The sequence below is a fragment of the Heloderma suspectum genome, chromosome 5 (genome assembly GCF_057233095.1).
Source record: "Heloderma suspectum isolate Gila_16-S chromosome 5, 16-S_ref, whole genome shotgun sequence".
Taxonomy (NCBI): domain Eukaryota; kingdom Metazoa; phylum Chordata; class Lepidosauria; order Squamata; family Helodermatidae; genus Heloderma; species Heloderma suspectum.
In genome coordinates this window covers 20,291,330-20,311,664 of record NC_139462.1, presented here as the reverse complement: position 1 = coordinate 20,311,664, position 20,335 = coordinate 20,291,330, and the positions used below count along the sequence as shown (strand labels likewise).

Sequence of the window (20,335 nt, the reverse complement as noted above, 5' to 3'; positions counted from 1 at the left end):
TACATTACTCCTGACTTTAAAACAAACTAACTAAAGAAATTGTTTTTTTATGATGTTTACGATACATCTTAAGTTACTATACGGAGGAAATGTATTTTTTAATCATATTTATATGCCTCTCCTTTTTCAAGTTGCTCACATCAGTGTACATGGGGATGTCTGACCTTTTATCCTCCCCCAAATCCTGGAAGGTGGTTTAGGTTGAGTGCTATAGTCTTGCCTAAAGTCTTCTAGTGAGACTTACAGCTGGCTAGGGGCTTGAACCCATTTTTTTCCAGTTACATTCCATCCATCACAACAGGTTCAGAGCGCTGTCTGGTTCAGTTTTATTGGATGAGTTTCTGTTGTTGAGGCCCAAAGATGCAGACGAGCTGCTTGGTTTCAATTTTGGTTTCTAGTTTATACTGTCACGTTAAACTTCTATATTGTATTTTATAATTTTCATTGTTGTGAACCACCAGGCTATTGGATGGTATATAGCAGGGCTGTCGTTAAATGCAGGCCTATCTGGGCACAGGCCCCGGATCATTTTTGAGCTGTGCCCCGGATCTTTTGAGCTGTCCTAATTGCCATTTTTTTTTTACATGTTCCCATTGATTTGCATTGGAAAACAGAAACAGTCATAACTTTTTTAGCTTGTAAGATAAATACATGAATTTAGAGACCTGGTAGCCCCCATGGAGCTGATTAAACCTGCCCAATTTCAGGGAGTTAGGTCCAGTGGCTTTTGTGCTAGCCACGCATAAAGTTTCCTTTTCTCAAAGACTAAAATCAAAAGTAAAAACTGTCAGCCCACACAGGGGATTAGAGATCCTAATCAGAAGGTGTTTAAGGTGACCATTAGATGGTCACTATCCCTAATCTCTGGTGTAAGTTTTTTTTTTGCAGTGCAAAAAGTCTCTCTCCCCCTTCTTTTCTGCTCTTACATGCCCACTGTTGGGAGCTTGCTTGCAATGACATTTTGAAGAGGAAGAAGGGAGGGAAGAAAGAGCTCCATATGAAATACTGGTCTTCCACACAGCATCTGATTTTACTGCCCCAAACTGGAACCTTTGGCTTCTGCAGAAGTTCAGTAGCTTCAGTACAGCAAAGGATCCAATCAGCCTCCACAAACTTCTTTCTCCTCCTCCGCTTTAATTTCTCCGAAATAGCTGTAGGACTGAAATTATTCCAAAAGGAGAGTTAGGACTATGTGGCATCATGATCGAGAAACCGCTGGGGCTTTTGAATAGGTTCTACAGTTTTAACAAAGCTAGAGAAAGCCCTCAGCCACCTCACCTCATAGAGTTAATTTAAGTATGTGCAATCCTTACAAACCCTCCACAGCCTCCTAAATTCCTCTGAAGTACTACCTCTCTGAAAGGAGCCACTTGGCTTAGGGAATTCTCTCTACCCCCCCCCCCATGCATTTCCAATCACCATTCTTAGAATCATAGGATAGTAGGGTTGGAAGGGGCCTACAAGACCATCGAGTCCAACCCCCTGCTCAATGCAGGAATCCAAGTCAGAGGATCCCTGACAGATGGCTGTTCAGCCTCGTCTTGAATGCCTCCAGTGTAGGAGAGCCCACCACCTCCCTAGGTAATTGGTTCCATTGTCATATTGCTCTAACAGTCAGGAAGTTTCTCCTGATGTTCAGCTGGAATCTGGCTTCCTGTAACTTGAGCCCATTATTCTGTGTCCTGCACTCCAGGATGATTGAGAAGAGATCCTGGCCTTCCTCTCTGTGACAACCTTTCAAGTACTTGAAGAGCGCTATCATATCTCCCCTCAGTCTTCTCAAGGCTAAACATGCCCAGTTCTTTCAGACTCTCTTCATAGGGCTTTGTTTCCAGTCCCCTGATCATCTTTGTTGCCATCCTCTGAACCCTCTCCAGTTTGCTCCAGTCTATCAAGATCACTTTGAATTTTGTTTCTGTCTTCCAAAGTATTAGCTATCCTGCCCAATTTGTGTCATCTGCAAATTTGATCAGCATTCCCTGCACCTCCTCCTCCAAGTCATTAATAAAAATGTTGAAGAGCACTGGGCCCAGGTCTGAGCCCTGCAGTACCCTTTTGTTACCTCTACCCAGTTTGAGAAGATCCCATTGATAAGCATGCTTTGAGTCCGATTCTGTAGCCAACTGTCGATCCACCGGATCGTTGTTTCATCTTGCCCACTTTGAACTAGTTTGCTCATCAGGATATCATGGGGCACTTTGTCGAAAGCTTTGCTGAAGTCGAGGTATATGTCTACAGCATTCCCACGGTCCACAAGGGAGGTTACTTGATCAAAAAATGAGATCAGATTTGTCTGGCAGGATTTGTTCTTGACAAATCCATGGTGGCTTCAAGTAATCACTGCATTGTTTTCAAAATGCTTACAGATGGATTGCTTTATCATCTGCTCCAGAATTTTCCCAGGGATTGATGTCAGACTGACTGGTCTGTAGTTCCCAGGTTCCTCCTTTTTACCCTTTTTGAAGATAGGGACAACATTAGCCCTCCTCCAGTCATCTGGCACTTCACCCATTCTCCATGATTTCTCAAAGAGAATAGACAGCGGTTCTGAGAGTTCTTCTGCCAGTTCCTTTATGACTCTAGGATGCAGTTCACCTTGCCCTTGAGATTTGAACTCATTCATAGTAATGAGGTGTTCCTTGACCATATGCCTATCGATCTCAAGCTGCAATCCTGCCCCTTCAGCCTGTACTTCTCCTTTGCCAGGGGGGTCATAGACCCTCTTTTGGGAGAAGACTGAGCCAAAGTAGGAATTGAGCAGCTCTGCCTTTTCTTTGTCATCTGTTATCATTTTGCCATCCTTATTTAACAGCTGAACAAGCATTTCTTTCCTCTGCCTTTTACTATGCACATAGCTAAAGAAAGCCGTTTTGCTGCTTTTAGCATCCCTCGCTAGCCTCAGCTCATTCTCAGCTTTAGCCTTCCTGACGCCATCCCTGCAATTCTGTGCTACCCTGCCTGTACTCTTCCTTTGTTGCTTGGCCTTCTTTCCACTTCCTATACGTGTCCTTTTTTGTTTTCAGGTCATCTTTAAGCTTTTTGTGAAGCCACATTGGCTTCTTCTGTTGTCTTCCTCCTTTTCTCCTTGTTGGAATTGTTTGTGATTGTGCCTTGAGAATTTCCTTTTTTAAAAGCTCCCATCCATCTTGGACTCCTTTTCTTGTAAGAGTCGCTTGCCATGATCACCTTACTGATCATTGTTCTGAGTTTATTAAAATCAGCTTTCCTAAAATCAAGGGAACGCGTTTGACTACACTTGGCTTCTGCTTCCCTTAGAACCAAGAACTCAAGTATAACATGGTTGCTTTCCCCCAGAGTTCCTGTAACTGCTACTTTATCCACTAAGTCATCTCTGCTGGTTAGGATCAAGTCAAGGATAGCCAATCCTCTAGTTCCTTCCTATCCATTCTGCAGGAGGAAGTTATCCGCCACACAAGTCAGGAATTTCCTGGAGGGGCCATGTTTTGCAGAATTTGGCTCCCAACAAATATCGGGGAAATTGAAGTCCCCCATTACTACTACGTCATGCTTCCTTGAAACATTGGCTATTTGCTTTTCAAATGTTTCATCCTCATCTTCTCCTTGATTGGGTGGCCGGTAGTAGACTCCGACCACCAGTTCCTTTTATTCTTTGCTCCATTTATTTTGATCCAGATGCTCTCGATGGGGCTACCAAGCACCTCTTCCTGTATTTCTGTGCAGAGATATGTATTTTTCACATACAGTGCCACCCCACCTCCCTTTCTGTTCCTCCTGTTCTTTTTGAACAAGTTATATCCTTCAATTGCTGTATTCCAGTCATGCGAGTCATCCCACCAAGTCTCAGTTACACCTAGGGATGTACGAAATGACTCACCTGTTTCGTTTTGTGACATCTGTAGTGGGGGAGAGGCGCTCCGTCACTCCCCCTGAAATCCTCGCCAGCCAGCTCCACTCCACGGTGACTCTGCGGAGCCACTGGCCGGCCGGGGCCACCCACAGCGACATCTGGCTGCTGCTGGGCTGCGCAGGGATGCAAATGGCGGCCGCCGTAGTCGCCGCCATTTGCATCCCTTTTTTTGCCATGATAGGCTACGTAAATATTTACGTCGCCTATCACGGTGAAAAAAAGGGACGCAAATGGCGGCGACTACGGTGGCCACCATTTGCGTTCCCTTCCCCCCCCCCCCCGTGATAGGCTACATAAATATTTATGTAAATATTTACGTAGCCTATCATGGCAAAAAAAGGGAACTCAAATGGCATCCCTGCGTTAGCCGTGATAGGCTACATAAGTATTTACGTAGCCTATCACGGCAAAAATCGTGACGCATAGGTAGGTGCCTCATTTTGCGCGCCTTTCACAGGGTGGTGAGGCGGGGGGGCTTCGTTCCACCACGGATTTCGGGGGGACCGAATGCACTGGCATTCAGCCTCACTGAGATCTGTGGCGGAATTCTCCGCCATCCCTAGTTACACCTATCAAGTCATAATTTCCCTCTTGTATTAAGAGTTCAAGTTCGTTCTGTTTGTTTCCCATACTCTGGGCATTAGTATATAGACATTGAAGACCATGTGCTTCATAGTCTGGCTTTCTTACAACATGTGTGTGAAGACTATTATTGGGTGCTATTAGAGCTGTTCTCTCCGTTGCAGTGCATGATCCTTCATCCATTGTTACCCCCAACTTTACATTTCCCTTCCCCATAGGATTCAGTTTAAAGCCCACCTGATGAAGTCTTCATGCTGTGGCCAAACACATTCTTCCCATCCTTTGTGAGGTGCAACCCGTCCCTCGCCAACAGCCCATCTTCCAGGAAGTATAGCCCGTGGTCCCAGAATCCAAATCTCTCGCGCTGGCCACCACCTTTGTAGCCAGTCATTCACCTGGAGTATTTTTCGTTCCCTTTCTATCCCTCTTCTGACTACTGGAAGGATGGATGAGAAAACTATCTGGGCCCCAAAGTTCTTGAGTTTCCTTCCCAAAGCTTCAAAGTCTGATGTGATTTCTTCATAGCTCCACTTGGCGGTATCATTTGTTCTCACATGGATGAGAAGAAAGGGATACCTGTCAGTGGGCTTTATGAGTGCAGGCAACCTTTCAGTCACGTCTCTAATCCATCCTCCCGGGAGACAACATACCTGGTGAGTCCACGGGTCTTCGCGACATACTTGGTTTTCGATCCCATGCAGCAAGGAGTCACCCACTACTACTACTCTTCTTGTTGTTGTAGGCCTGGGTTATCGCCTCTGCGTGACTGGCCTTCAGCCTCTTGCTCACTGTCATGCAGGTTCCCCTGTGATTTTTCCTCTGCAGGCTGTCCTCTAGTCTCATCCTCAAGTACCTAGAATCGGTTCCACAGCTCCACTGCTTCCACTGGTGCCGAGTGGCGTCTAGTTCTTCTCCTCCTAACTGTCACCCTTTTCGAAGGAGTATCCTCTACTGCATTTTTCCTCACCTCAGCATTTCTCACTTCTGCCTCAGCTTGCTGTTGCTCTTCAAGCTTCTGGTCTTCACTTTGCGGCTGTAGTTCCACCCTTCTGTCCAAGAAGTCTTTGTGTTCTCTTATTCCCTGGAGGGTTGACAGTCGCCGCTCCAGTCCACTTATTTTTTCTTCCAGCAGCGTGATCAACTTGCACTTGTTGCAGGTGTAGGCCATGTTGTTCTCAGGCAAGAAAACAAACATGGCACACACATTGCAGGTCACCACCACTGAAGAGTCTTGTCCTTCTTTTCTCCTTCCCTCCTGTATCCCTTCTTTCTCTTCTTTATTCCACCCAGGGCATATCTTGGGGAATTCTTAAAGAGTATTCTCTTCAGTGGGCAGGAGAAGTTCTGAATTGTACTTGAATTTATGCAAACAGACAAGAGGGTTTGTTTTTCTCCTCCTCCTCACTCCTCACCCCTTTGAGAACAGTGGGTTTACATGGTTGCAGAGAAACAAATCTGGGGCTGTTTTGTTTGTCAGTTGCCATTATTCAGCAATAGGAAGGACTGTAGCTCAGTGTCAGAGCATATGCTTGGCACGCAAAAGGTCCCAGGTTCAATCCCCAGCATCTCCAGGGCGGGCTAAGAAAGAATCCTGGCTGAAACCCTGGTGAGCCGCTGCTGCCAGTCAGTGTTGACAATACTGGGCTAGATGGACCCAGGATCCTATGCTGGCTTTTGTTCTATAAGAATTCCTTAACTGGGCATGGCCACCAGGAACAGCTCCCTTCATAACTGCGCTATCTGGATCTGCACAAACATTGGAGCATTAAGAGGAAACAGCTAATCTTGGGGACAATTTGTAAAAGAACAAAGATCACAGACTTCCTAGGTGGGACACTATGCCCTATCCTAGGCCATCTGGAACTATACATAGGTACAGTTTCTTGAATTGTGCTCAGAAGACAACAGGAGTTGGCACAGATGCTGAAGCGGTCCTGTAAGGTGCTTTCAGTTTTTCACTCCAGCGGGCTGATGGGCTACTGTTTATTTATTTAAATTTATATCCCTCCTTTCCACCAAAAAGTGGGGCTTAATGTGGCTAACAATAGAATGCAGAATGCAGATTAAAAACAAAATTTTAATTAAAGCATATTAAAAAAGCATATTTTAATTAAAGCATAATTAAAACAAATACACGAAAAACACAATTGAAAACACCACAATGAGAGAAATAAACAGCACCCAACCAATTAAAAGCCCTTCAGCAACAGACCAGTTTATATGCCAAAGGCCTGCCTGAATAAAAACATCTTTGCCTGCTAGGTGAAGGACTATAAAACATACAACGGTGCATTCTCCATCAGTTGATGCTTCTACGAGGGTCTTTAAGGTCAGCCCTGTGTATTTATTTATTATTTGTATTCATAAGATGCCTATAAGACAGGTGCACAGTGCATATCTTAACTTCAAAGCACCATTTCAGGAGCATTTAAACCCCATGTACACCTTTAGCATTTGGGAACACATCATCATTTTATGGCATCTGTGGCCATGAGGTGTGCTACTGACCAGTTTAGATGGGTTTAAATGAGGATTAGATACAGTCATAGTGGAGTATGGCTATTAGCCCTTATAGCTAAAAACTGAAACTCCGGTTCCAGAAGCAGCCATCATGATTGTTACATGTGTGCAGCCCACTTCAAGTGGTGAGAAGTTTCAGTGTTTACCCAAGATTCATTTTCCTAGAAGGAGATCACTAGAGACTTGTATGGTTTCTGTGATATTAGGTTTATTTACACATATATACAGGCAGAGCATAAGATGAGGGATCACAGTATTAACATACCAACAGATTCCGGTTCTTCCCCATCGGATGTCTAAGGATAGCCATAGTGCCAGGGGATTTCCTGCAGAAAGCAGTCAGTTCTCTGCCTCCTTTTCAGATCCAGCACAGACTGACTAGAGTGTTTGCTTCTATTGTTCTCACCCCAGACTAAGGGGCAACATATTATATTGATTGCGTAGAGTGTAGCTGAGCCTGATGGTTTTCTTTACTTTAGTGTAACTGCATGTAGCCCCAATTCAGATTGGGACTAGCATGCACCAGGAGGGGAGGATTAAACTTTCTACTCCACCTATTTTCTTCTTGACTTCCTTCTTTTTTAAACCCCCACCCCCCATGCAAGGGTGAAATTTCAGGAAGAAAACAGGGGGAGGGGGGAAGATTTAATCCCCCCTCCTGGTACCTGCTTGTCCTAATCCTAATTGGGGCCTCATGCAGTTACACTAAAGAAAACCATCAGGCTCCATAACATGTAGTTTGGGTTTGCATGTAATGACAACCCACAATTTAGTAACAACCCATACTCAGGGCTGTTGTCCCATGTGAACCAGGCTTTCTTCTTAAACCCGATAGGACAAGAGAAAAAAAAGCCGAGTGAACTGTGTTAAGCATTCTCTACTTGTTATCAAAGCTGAAACTAACGGGTTGCAAGAAGGGAGATTCCCAAGGAAAAAAACACAAGAACTCAGTATCAGAAGGAAGTGGTTTTGTTTTCTCTTTTAGATAAATATTTTCCCTTTTGCTTTTGACTTTCAAAATAATGTTGCATGCACCTCATTTCCCTGGACAGTGAGAAGTGCAGGAGCAGTGCTAAAACCGATGGCTTCCAGGGGATGAGAGACAGAGAGAGAGGCTTGGGGTGCCTTTCTAATATTTATTTGATTTACAAAAATACGAGCAAGGCCTTTTGGAAGCAAGCAGTCTTATTCCATCTAAAATGGTTCCCTTTCTGTTGGTCTCTCTCTCTGCCAATTTGCAATACTGGGCCAGTGTGTTTCACCTTCTTGCTAAAAGGTGTCACCCCTCTTCCAAACTCTGATGAACATGACATTCCAGACCATGGCTACTTACTGGCTGCTCATTCGTAAAAAATACGGCAGCCCAAACTCCTAATACAATTCAGGCTGCAGTCCTGAACTAGGCTTACTAGGGAGTATGTCCAAAATCAACACGACTTGCTTCTGAGTAAATGTGCTTAGGGTTGGACTGCATGACAGTCAAGTTGCAAACCTACGCACATTTTACCTTGGAGTAAGCCATATTTAACATTATGGGTCCTGTTTCTGAATAATAATCTGTAGGATTGGGCTGAGAGGATCCGAATGCAGAGCTTCTAATGTATTAGGATTCTTGCACATACATACATGTCCTAGAACCTTGTAGGGAATACCAACTTAGCTCATACACCTTTGTCCTGTTCTATTTATTCCCCACATGCCCAGTTACTAGACCCCGCTACATTTATTTACTTTTAATTATTTATTACATTTGTATCCTGCTACAAGGAGCTCAGCGGTGGTATACATAGTCTTCCCCTTCATGTTTTATCCACACAACAACCCTGTGAGGTAGGTTGGGTTGACAGGTAATGACTGGCCCATGTGGGGTTTTGAACCCAAGGCTCTCTGTTTCTAGCCCAACACTCTAACCATTGCACCACACTGGGTGTCATTTCACCCCTGTTGCTCCTAAGCATTCAGGCATTTCCACAGCTCCCCTCACCCCACCCACTCCAAATTGGCTTATCTTTATTTTGAAGTAAATGGTCCTTGTCTAAACTGAAAAACATCACCATGACACTTGAGATTAGGAATGCTGTTCTTCTTTGTTTAATATTTATATAAATCATGTTTCTCTTCATTTTTTATCTTTATGGATATACTTTTCCATTTGGAGTTTGCACGTTAAAAATAAAAATAAAGGCATTGTGATTGGGACTGTTTTTTAAAAATTAAAATTGGGAAGCACCATCATTTATATAGCAGCAATTCTTTTTTTAATTTTATTTTCCAAACAAAAGTTTTTTTTACAAATATTACAAGTATTGAATCATACAAAGAATTAGCAAATGATAAATCATTTATATTCCATTTTACAAGTGTAAACCCCCCCCACTTGTCAGATATAAAGTTCAGTATATTACAGCTGCATAATACCCCTAATAAAGAATGTGGATTGACATTTTCTTGCACTTTATTAGACCAGTACATAATAAAAAGGTCCATTTTTCAATGAAAGAATCATATGACCGTCTGCTCTCCCTTGCTCTGAACAAATTTGTAATTTTTACCATAGACACTATATCCCATGTTTTGATCAGCCATTCATCAAAGATCAGGGCTTGTGCTTTTTTCCAATTACAGGATATGGTTAACCGAGCTGAATAGCAGCAATTCTCCCCAATCAGTTCGTATGATGAATATCTTTCATGATGTAATTCTTTTAACATTCCTCTGAATTTAAATTTCTGTAGTGTTGAGAATAGGTTTAAGACACAGTCCTATGCATGTTTAGATAGACAAAAGTCCTACAACTCCCAGCATTGCTGGCTGGGGAAGGTTGGGAGTTGTAGGATTTTTGCCTGTCTAAACATGCATAGTATTCCCTTGGGATACTGATTCCTAGGAATTGGATGTGATTTTCACAAAAAGAGAGGTGGTTCAGTTTCTTGCAGATGCGCCAGTTTGGAAAATGGCATTTACACAAAGCATTTCTGACTATCTAGTTCAACCTTGCCCAAGCTGGCACCCTCCAGATGCTGTTGGACTACAACACCCATCACCCCCTGACCAGCATAGCTCTTGCAGTCCAACAAATCTGGAGGGTGCCAGCTTGGGCAAAGCTGATCTGCATCAGGGGTGCTGAACCTCTTTCAGCTCAAGGGCCAGAGTCAGTCCTTGGGGGCTGCATTCCAGCGGTGGGCGGGGCTGAAGACAACTGGGGGTGTGGTCAGAATATCCGCATATTTTGGCTTGAAGCTCTTACTGCCAGTAACTAAGCCTTAGGAGAGGCACGTCAACAGTTTAGGATGGGGAAAACACACATAAAAGCTGGGAAACCAATGAGCAATTGAAGATGAAGGGAAAGGGCCACCTGGAGACCCCAAGCGGGTCAGATTTGGGCTGTGGCCCTGAGGCTCGACACCCCTGATATAGATGGATAGCTCAGAAACATTTTCATGTCATCATTCACTTTAAAAGCAAAGTCAGATGGTGAGCCAACAGGACTGTAGCAAAAATGGGTTCACTGGAAAACAAGAAGTAGCTATCAGCATGCTCTGGGAAGCCCTGAGGTTTGCAGAAGTACAAAACAACAACAGCAAAACACCTAATGCTGCAAACCCATCCCTGAAAAGCTCAATGAGGACTGAGCATGCTCAATAGCCACGGAGTGTTGACTGTCATTTGGAAAAGAAAAATGGAAAACTGGGCGGAAGAAAAATGGTATGGACGGCTGTACGAGGGCATAGCTGGCTGGCTGAAACCTTTAACACCTTTAACCTTTAAGGTCCCACTTGTCCATGTAATATTTCAGTAATTTAGGGGAAAAGGTGTTTGTTAACATCTGCCAATACATTTATGGTATGGTCTTTGATTATGGAATTAACTTCAGTTACCCTTGCCAGAGGCTCAATAGAGATGGTAAATTTAGAAAAGAGAGCGGGTGGTCCTATTTTATTAGTGTCCTTTACTAGCTGAATATAAGGAGCGCTGAATGAGTTTGTATGTATTCTGTCTGTGTAAAATATTGGTATAATTGAGTCAATGCATGCATAAACTTTGACACCTTGCATCATGCCCTTTTTTTGGAATACAATAATTTAAATGGGCCCTTCCAGTTTGTCAAAACCTTTATGGCTGTCTAGTGACAGAATCATTACTGGAGATAATGATAATACTAGAACTCGGGGTCATCCCATGAAGCTGAATGGTGGAAGATTCAGGACAGATAAATGGAAGTACTTCTTCACACAGGACATAGTTAAACTATGGAATTTGCTACCACAAGATGAAGTGATGGCCACCAATCTGAATGGTTTTACAAGGGGATTGGACAAATTCATGGAGGAGAAGGCTATCAATGCCTACTAGTCATGATGGTGATATGCTACCACCAGTATCAGAGGCAGTATGTCACAGATAAGATTTGCTATTTTCAAGAAAATGTGTCAAAGCAAAGAGCTATTTTTTTGTGCTTCCACATATGTGCATGGAATCTGGGGACCTGGCAGCCCCTATGGAGCTGACGGAACCTGCCAAATTTCAGACAGTTAGGTCCAGTGGCTTTTGTGCTAGCCACGCATAAAGTTGCCTTTTCTCAAAGACTAAAACCAAAAGTAAAAACTGTCAACCCACACAGGGGATTAGAGATCCTAATCAGAAGGTGTTTAAGGTGACCATTAGATGGTCACTATCCCTAATCTCTGGTTTGTTTTTCTGAGGTGCAAAAAGCCCCTCCCCCCTTCTTTTCTGCTCTTACATGCCCACTGTTGGGAGCTTGCTTGCAATGACATTTTGAAGAGGAAGAAGGGAGGGAAGAAAGAGCTCCATATGAAATACTGGTCTTCCACACAGCATCTGATTTTACTGCCCCAAACTGGAACCTTTGGCTTCTGCAGAAGTTCAGTAGCTTCAGTACAGCAAAGGATCCAATCAGCCTCCACAAACTTCTTTCTCCCCCTCTGCTTTAATTTCTCCAAAACAGCTGTAGGACTGAAATTATTCCAAAAGGAGGGTTAGGACTATGTGGTGTCATGATCAAGAAACCGCTGGGGCTTTTGAATAGGTTCTACAGTTTTAACAAAGCTAGAACAAGCCCTCAGCCACCTCACCTCATAGAGTTAATTTAAGTATGTGCAATCCTTACAAACCCTCCACAGCCTCCTAAATTCCTCTGAAGTACTACCTCTCTGAAAGGAGCCACTTGGCTTAGGGAATTCTCTCTACCCCCCCGCCCCGCCCCATGCATTTCCAATCATTCTTCTTTTCTCCTTCCCTCCTGTATCCTGTTCTTTCTTTCTCTTCTTTATTCCACCCAGGGCATATTTTGGGGAATTCTTAAAGAGTATTCTCTTCAGTGGGCAGGAGAAGTTCTGAACTGTATTTGACTTTATACAAACAGACAAGAGGGTTTGTTTTTCTCCTTCTCCTCACCCAAGCCTTTGAGAAGAGTGGGTTCACATGGTTGCAGAGAAACAAATCTGGGGCTGTTTTGTTTGTCAGTTGCCGTTATCCAGCAATAGGAAGGGCTGTAGCTCAGTGGTAGAGCGCGTGTTTGGCATGCAAAAGGTCCCAGGTTCAATCCCCAGCATCTCCAGGTAGGGCTAGGAAAGAATCCTGGCTGAAACCCTGGAGAGCCGCCGCTGCCAGTCAGTGTTGACAATACTGGGCTAGATGGACCCAGTATCTGACTCAGTATAAGGCAGCTTCCTATGAACAGAAAACTTTAATAAAAATAGGAGCTTTTGGTTTGTTTTTTAAGTGGAGGGGAGATAAATATTGCTAATTTATGCAATCCTATATACGCCTACTCAGAAGTCCCATTATGTTTAATGAGGCCTGGCCTCAGGAAAGCATGCATAGGATTCCAGCACAAGTTACTTTTGCAGGGAGGTTTGCACCTTGATGTTCTGCATGTTTACTCAGAAATAAGTCCTGAGTTGTAAGCATGGTACTTCAAGCTTAATACAGCGCCTACCCAATTCCATCTAATGAACTGGCTACCCTTTCAGCTCAGCCCTATGCATGTTTTGTCATTTGTGTGTGTGTGTGCGTGTGTGTGCGCGGGGGGGTGGGTGGGTTGCATGAACTCTAGCTTCAGTAGTGAGGGAAAGGGCCTTAGTACATGCTCAGAGTTTCTCCATAACTTAGCCCTAGTTTTGAAAACAGACTCATTGGCTGAATCCTGGTGAAGTCTTGGCACAAATGAAGTTATGGGCAGGAAGATACAATGAGAGCTTGTGCATAACAAGGAGGAGGTAGAGGAGAGTTACACAAAAAAGGCATATTTTTTATGAAGAGTTGCTGGAGGATGGTAGGATGAGGAGGGATGGTTGCATGGAAGGGAATAGAATTGGTAGGGGGAGAATGTAAGTGCTCAGTGGTGAAAGAAAACCATTCTGCCCAGGGTCAGAGGGACTCTATATTTCAGAGCATAACAAGAGCTGTGCTGCATCAGACCAAGGTCCATCTAGTCCAGCATTCTGTTCACACAGTGGCCAACCAGATGCCCATGGGAAACCCACAAGCAGCACATGAGTGCAATAGCACCTTCCCATCCATGTTCCCCTGCTGCTAACATTGGTGAAAAAAATGTAAATACATTCTAGTGATTCTAAATTTGCATGCATGTATATCCTTCAGAAACTTTGCCAGTTTCTTGCCTGGGTGACACTTCTAATGACCTGTGCATTGTCATACAAATTTACTCAAAAACTATTGGGGAAGGGGTGAAGGGAAGGGAAAGCAAATCACTCCCTCCCCCAAACTACATAAACTGCTGCACCTATTCTTCTGAAACTTTGCTGGTTTCTTACTTAGGGACAACTCTACGCTGTCTGTAATTTTCAGAACAATGGTTCACAAGGAAATTAGGGAGATAAGTATGTCCTCTTTTGGAGACCTCAAAATGTCAAGGCCGCCCTTGCACAAAAACCCTTGTGGCTATCTTTCTGAAATTTGGCAGACATGATCTCCTCTGATGGGGCAATGAATCCTGAAATTTTTATCCAATTCTTCCAAAGGATAAAAATGTGATTGCCAGTTCCCTTTAAAAGAAAATCAAAATATAAACCCTGCACCTATTTTTCCAACATTGGGCAGGTGTAACCCCCTTCTAGGGGTCTACTATGCCTAAAACGATCATCCAGTTCTGACCAAGAGAAAAAAGTTACAGTTTTTAATTCTAATTTCCCATGGTAGTCAACAGGAAGCATAAAGACTCATGTTTCCAAACCTTGACTCAGGTTTGGTGCTGAGCTGAAGTGGTCCGACTACAAATTGGCCAGAGCAGAAGCGGGGCGTTTTCCAAAACGCTGAATCCGGGTCTGAGTTGAAGTGGGGTGGGGGGGTGAGTGCACACTTATGTGTGTATGTAATCTATACACACACGCAAGCATGCCACATGCACACACCACACACACACACACATATATATTAGAGGTATGCTGAGCCTTGGATATTTTATATATATATATATATATATATATATTTGTGCAAATTTGTGTGATGGGCCTGTGCCCCGGATCTTTTAAGAACCTAGAACGTCCCTGGTATATAGAAAGGCAAATAAATAAATAAATAAATAAATATAGACACACACACACAGCTCCGCAACCTTATCCAGAAACACACAACACACGCCCACGATCCACACCGACGTGAGCCGGGCCCGACCAAGCAGCTTCCCTCTGTCTTGCCCAGGACGCTGGGGGCTAAGCCGGCGGCTCCTCTACCCGAGCCTCAGGCCCCGCGGGGGGCCGGTCCTGGCCCGGGGCCGCCTCCTTCTCCGGCTCTGCTGGAGAGGAGGACCTCGCCTTTCCCTTTCGCTCCCCGGCTCCATCGCCAGGATGTCCCCACCCACCGACCCCCACCTCTTCCTATCAGGATCCGTCCGCCCCACCCTCCCCCGATTCGGGGTGTGTTTCTGCCCCCCCCCCCCCCACGCCCCTCGCGAGCTTCGAAGGGAAAAGCGAGCACGAGCTCTTTTGTCTCCGGCCCCGGGAAGCGGAGAGGCGGGCGAGAGCGAGCTCCACCTCCTCCTCGCGGGGAAACCCTCCTTCCTGCCCTGCCAGGTCGTCCTGCCGCCGCCTCCTGCAGGTGTAGCCGCGCCAGGGACCAGCGGGACGGACCCCCCGGACCCCCCGCGCTTCGCACACCGCCGGCAGTCGGCAGGTGGGTACGTATCGCGCCCGGATCGCTTTCTGCCTGGGCTCTCTCCTCCCGCGGAGCCTCCTCCCCACCAGCGGCGCCTGCAGTCCCTGCGCGCGCGCTCCCGCCCCCCGCCCCGAAAGGGCGCAGCCTCCTCCCCGGGAAGCCTGCGGCGGCCCCGGCGTCACCCTGGGAACAGCCGTGATAGCATCATCACTTCGTGGCAACTCTGAATACTGGAAGTACGTGTGTTTGTGTGTGTGTGGGGGGGGGGGCAATTTCTGCAGCCCCCCCCCCCGCCGCTCAGGAATGTCCTGGATCTGGACGAGATTCCCAACTGATTTGCGCCCCCCAGCCCCCAAAGGGCTCTTCTCCCTTGGGTGCTAGTCATTATGTTTGGACTGTATATTTTGCGCGACGCGTCCGAAAGGCGGCCTTATTTCCTTTGCTCGGGACTTGGCAAAACCCGTCCGCGCTTCCTCCTTCCTGCTGATATTTGATTTCAGCACTCTCCACCCCCCCCGCCCCCAAATACCCACCCACTTACAGGTGCGGCAGTCGCCTTCTCTGCAATCCATAAGCAAGCATGTGGATGGACGGTATGTTCAGGCTGCCGCTGCAAGCCCGTGCGCACCGAGTCCCTCCGCCCCTCTAAGCTTCTCCCCTTCCCTGCTCCAGTATCTCTATCAGGCTGCAGCAATTGATGCTGCTTGGACAGCATCATTCAGCCATATTCACTACTTGGGTGCGGTGGGGTGGCGGGGGGAGTTCTACCTGCTTGGGGACACTCCCCAGCCTGGATTCCTAACCCTTTCCCTGACATGACGGTTGCCGAATGCCGTTTAAGTGAAGCCCCACGTTTTTAAACGCCTAGGCAGCATCCCCCTTTCGTTTCAGCCCCATAGAATATAAGAGCTCTCCCTCTTATCACAACCCCTCAAAACATCAGATGTCTCTGGATGTCTCTCGTTTTACATTTTTGCATCCCGGCAGCCCTAGGTGGTGATTATTTTAATGGTTCTGCAATAACAACAACAACAACAACAACAACAACAACGTGATTTCAGCTGTTTCTTTGGGGGATGGGTAGACCGGCTAGTGACAGAGACAAAGCTATGTGGATGTTATTGTTTCACTAGCAAAATGCCCATGGTTATGACAGCTGGTGTGTGTGCTGTGGGAAAGCTTGTATTGCAAGGAGACATGTTGCATACTGCAGGCTTCTCTCCATGAGTGTCAAGCTCCCCAGTGCCTAGAATGGGCGAAGGAAGGTTTTGCTTTCCTTGCAGCAGAGTCTCCCAAGTTCAGACATGTTACTTTTGCCCAAAGGAGTGAATGACAACCATTTTCCTTCTAAGCAAGAAAGTAAAGGGATGCCTTTGGGGGTACAAATGGACTGGTGGCTAAATGTGCCACAGATTGCCACAGATAATGGTATGCACTCTTATCTGCATAGGATGTATCTGGCTACAGAGAGTGGCATAGTCAAGCATTTTCCAGGGATCCAGAGACTGGCGAAAGGACGCAGAAGTCAAGCAGCATGGGAGAATTCTCAGTTCTCTGCTGGGGGTGGGGGGCAAGGGGGTTACTCTGGGGCTTCCAAAGTGTTGGAGCCAGTTTCTTGGTTACACTTGCATTCTGGCACCCTCCTGATGTGTTGGGACTCCAACTCCCATGCCTATAGTGTGATGCAATATCGGGAACTGGATTCATTCATACAGTCACAATGTATTTACATGGTGTACTCTATGTACATGGCACTTTACAAAGAATGAGAGGGCAGGTCCCTGCTTCAAGGGAATCTAGGGGAAAGAAAGACATAAGAGAGACAACAGAAGAAGGGGCAGGAAATGGAACTATGACTTAACAGCAGAAGAACATGTGATTATTGCGGTTGATTTTTATTAAAAAGCACTGTGTGTGGGTTGATACGAAAGTTCTATCTGTGATGGCCAATTCACACAGGAAAGGCATCAGTAAGTGCTATGGTCAATGACATGGGGTGGGAAATGTTCCATTTCCAAAAATGCATTGTTTCATAAAATTAAGTAGTAACATAAGGAATGAATACAATACCAGTCAAACTGGGTAGTTTAAAAGTTGTCAGTCACTTCTTTTAGGTGGCCATTCCTAGGACATATGCAAGTGTATATAACAAATAAAAATCCACAGTTCTTTGGGCATACTAAAATTACAGGGAATCCTATACATGTCTACACAGAATTAAGTCCCACTCAGCTCAACAGGGCTTACTCCCAGGTAAGTGGGTATAAGACAGCAGCATCTGTACATTAATAGATTTCAGTGCTTTCATTTTTTTCCTTAAAATTTAAACAATGTACAGAAAGTGCATACTGTTAAATCACTATGTCCTAAAAATATGTGCAAGTATTCCAATAAAAATAATTTCCAAGTAAAGTTTTGAAGTTGCTTGAATACGACATTTAAATCACAGGAAATCTGCTTTATTGATCCCCTGCCCCCCTCAGTTCTACACTTTTGGTTACTGGAAAATAACTGTTAAGAATAACATTCCAATCCCATATTACTGGCTGCAGTCATCAAGTGATAAACATACATGTATAAACCAGCTTTAGTGTACAGTAATCAAAAGTGCAGAAATCACATTTATATGCATGTGTGAACCAGCCCAAAGCCTCTCACTCAAACCTGCATTTTAGACCTGTCAAAAGCAGATCACAAAAGCATCACTGGCTACCGATCTCTTTCCAGGCACAATTCAAAGTGCTACTTATGACTTATAAAGCCCTATATTACTTGGGACTGGGCTGTTTGAAAGGCTGCAGTCTCCCTTATGAGCCTGCCTGGGTTTTAAGATCCTCGGAAGAGGTCCTTCTCTCTATCCCACCACCATCAGAGGCACATTTGGTGGGAAGACAGGGCCTTCTGTGTGGCTGCTCCCAGGGTCTGGAACTCCCTCCCTTGCCTTCTATCGGCAGGCAAAAACATTTGTATTCAGCCAGGCTTTGGGCTGTTAAGCTAAGAAAGAAAGAAAAAAAGAAAGAGCTCTTTACCCCCCTACAACAGTCTTTTTTGCCCTTTTTTGGCTGTCTGGTGAAATTACTGGAGATAATGATAATACCCAGGGAGAATGAAGCTGAATGGTAGGAGATTCAATCAGGACAGATAAATGGAAGTACTTCTTCACACAGCACATAACAGCACATAGTTAAACTATGGAATTCATTACCACAAGGTGTAGTGATGGTTGTCAGTTTGGATGGCTTTAAAAGAGTATTATACAAATTCATGGAGGAAAAGGCTATAAAGGTGCCTACAGTGTAGGCATTTACCCTCTTACATCAGTCTTCACTCACTCCAAGCCATGCCCTGTACTGCATCTTCTAAAAATGAGTAACCCTTCAACTGAAGGGTTCAGCTGCCCCTGTTCACTCCCAATCCTCAGTATCCAGCCTTCCCCAGTCCCAGCCATGATTCCAGAGCATCTGAGTCATTTCATATGCTATAACTTCAAAAGTTGTCCATATCTGGAGGCCATATCACCCTGCAGCCCTGAGATTAGCTGAATTATAGAGCCAAAGCTTGGTGGTGGAATGAGGCACATTTTCACTGGTTGGTTTTGCTTGTACCTTTGGATAAACAGGGAAATTAAGCAGGGAGCATATCTGAAGGGCTGTAGCACAGTGACAGAACACATGGTTTGTATGCAGAAAGTCCCAGGTTCAATCCCTTGCATCTCCAGGGAGGACTGGCAAAAAAACCTCCTGTCTGAAAACCTGGAGAGCTGCTGCCAGTCTGTGTAGAGAGTACTGAGCTAGATGGACCGATAACGTGACTCAGCAAATTATTATTATTTCTATTTCTATACCGCCCCATAGCCAAAGTTCTGTGGGCGGCTTACAGAAGTTATCTGGCAAGTTCTTATGCTCTTAATTGCCAGTTTTTAGCGCCACCCAGCCTTTCTTCCTCTCCTGCGAATGCGAATTTTCCACATTATCACTTGACTGCTCAATCCTATGGATGTTTACTCAGAAGTAAGTCCCACTAAATTCAATGGGGCTTACTCCCCGAGTGAATGCACGTAGGATAGCAGCCTGGGAGCTGGGCAGATGCATATACACCTATCCACATTTTCATCCCTGGCACTCTCGTTGCTTAGGTCACTACCCTGTTTGTGGTACCCTTCTTCTTATCTTGCTACCTGTGAAGGTCTAAGATGCTAGTTAGCTCAGATCTAAGGCCTCGCAAGTAAAACTAGGATCTTGCTGGAGATGCCTACCTCAAAATGTAAAAAGTGACTTTCATCTTGAAGGGCAGCAGTATGCAGCACCTTCATGCTTTTGTGTTTTGCATACAGGTAAAAAAGGATCCAGGTGAAGGCAAGCAGCAACATATGTAGCATAGAGGAAAGGGGTGTGGCCAAGAAAGGGCACATGGACTTCTGGGGAACCCCAGGGGGCCAGATTTGGCCCATGGGTGTGAGGTTACCCACCCCTGCGACACAGCCTAAATGTCAGTCTTGGATTTTCCAACCGCTGGTGCACATGGGTGCTTGCTGCATTGATTGGTTGCGGCATATCTAAGATATTGTAACTAACATGTTGTCCTCTGTTAAGCAGGCTGGGAGCGAAGTGTGACCTTCAGTAAAACTCCATATATGCTGCAGTACTTGGATGCTTCAAGGTGAGTTTAGTCCTTAACGGTGAACTTCCTGACACTTGATAATGGATACAAATCAAACAAATACTGGAGCTATTTCACAAAGGGTTGATGTGTGGCAGTCTTCCCCAACCGGTCACCTTCCAGATGTGTTGGAATATGAGCGCCATCATCCCCAGGGCTGGGGATGATGAGAGCTGTAGTCCAACACATCTGGAGGGCAGCAGGTTGGGGCGAGCTGATGTATGGAGTTTGTTGGGACTTTGAGTAGGTATGGGACTTCTGCTGACTGCCATGTTTTGCTGTCCCTGTACACCCCAATCCAACTAGAGTTAGTCACGAGTAAAACTCATTTAAATCAATGCAACTATGACTATATTAAGTCTTATTGCTTTCGATGGGACTTAGTTATGACCAACTTCAGCTGGATTGGAGCCACAGTCTGCTACCCTCAATGTTGTAGTATGTCATTTTACTCCTTACTACACTGCAAAAAAATTCAAAACAAGCACATTTTTCAATTGCGATAAAATATTGAGATGAAGCCAATGTCATCGAGTAGATGAGGTTGTG

At 45.1% G+C, this 20,335-nt stretch overlaps 1 protein-coding gene across 2 annotated transcripts in view; it reads left to right on the top strand.

Moving 5' to 3' along the window:
* Window positions 1-14,923: 14,923 nt before the first annotated feature.
* Window positions 14,924-20,335, top strand: part of TMEM150C (transmembrane protein 150C) — a 47,716-nt gene continuing 42,304 nt past the window's right edge. The window contains exons 1-2 of one of the 2 annotated variants that reach the window (XM_084855459.1): window positions 14,924-15,145; window positions 19,723-19,786. In XM_084855459.1, the coding sequence (XP_084711585.1) occupies window positions 19,777-19,786 (10 nt within the window). In that variant the 5' untranslated portion in view covers window positions 14,924-15,145; window positions 19,723-19,776. Of the gene's footprint in view, window positions 15,150-19,722; window positions 19,787-20,335 lie in introns of both variants that reach the window. The other variant, XM_084855458.1, reaches the window with a different exon arrangement.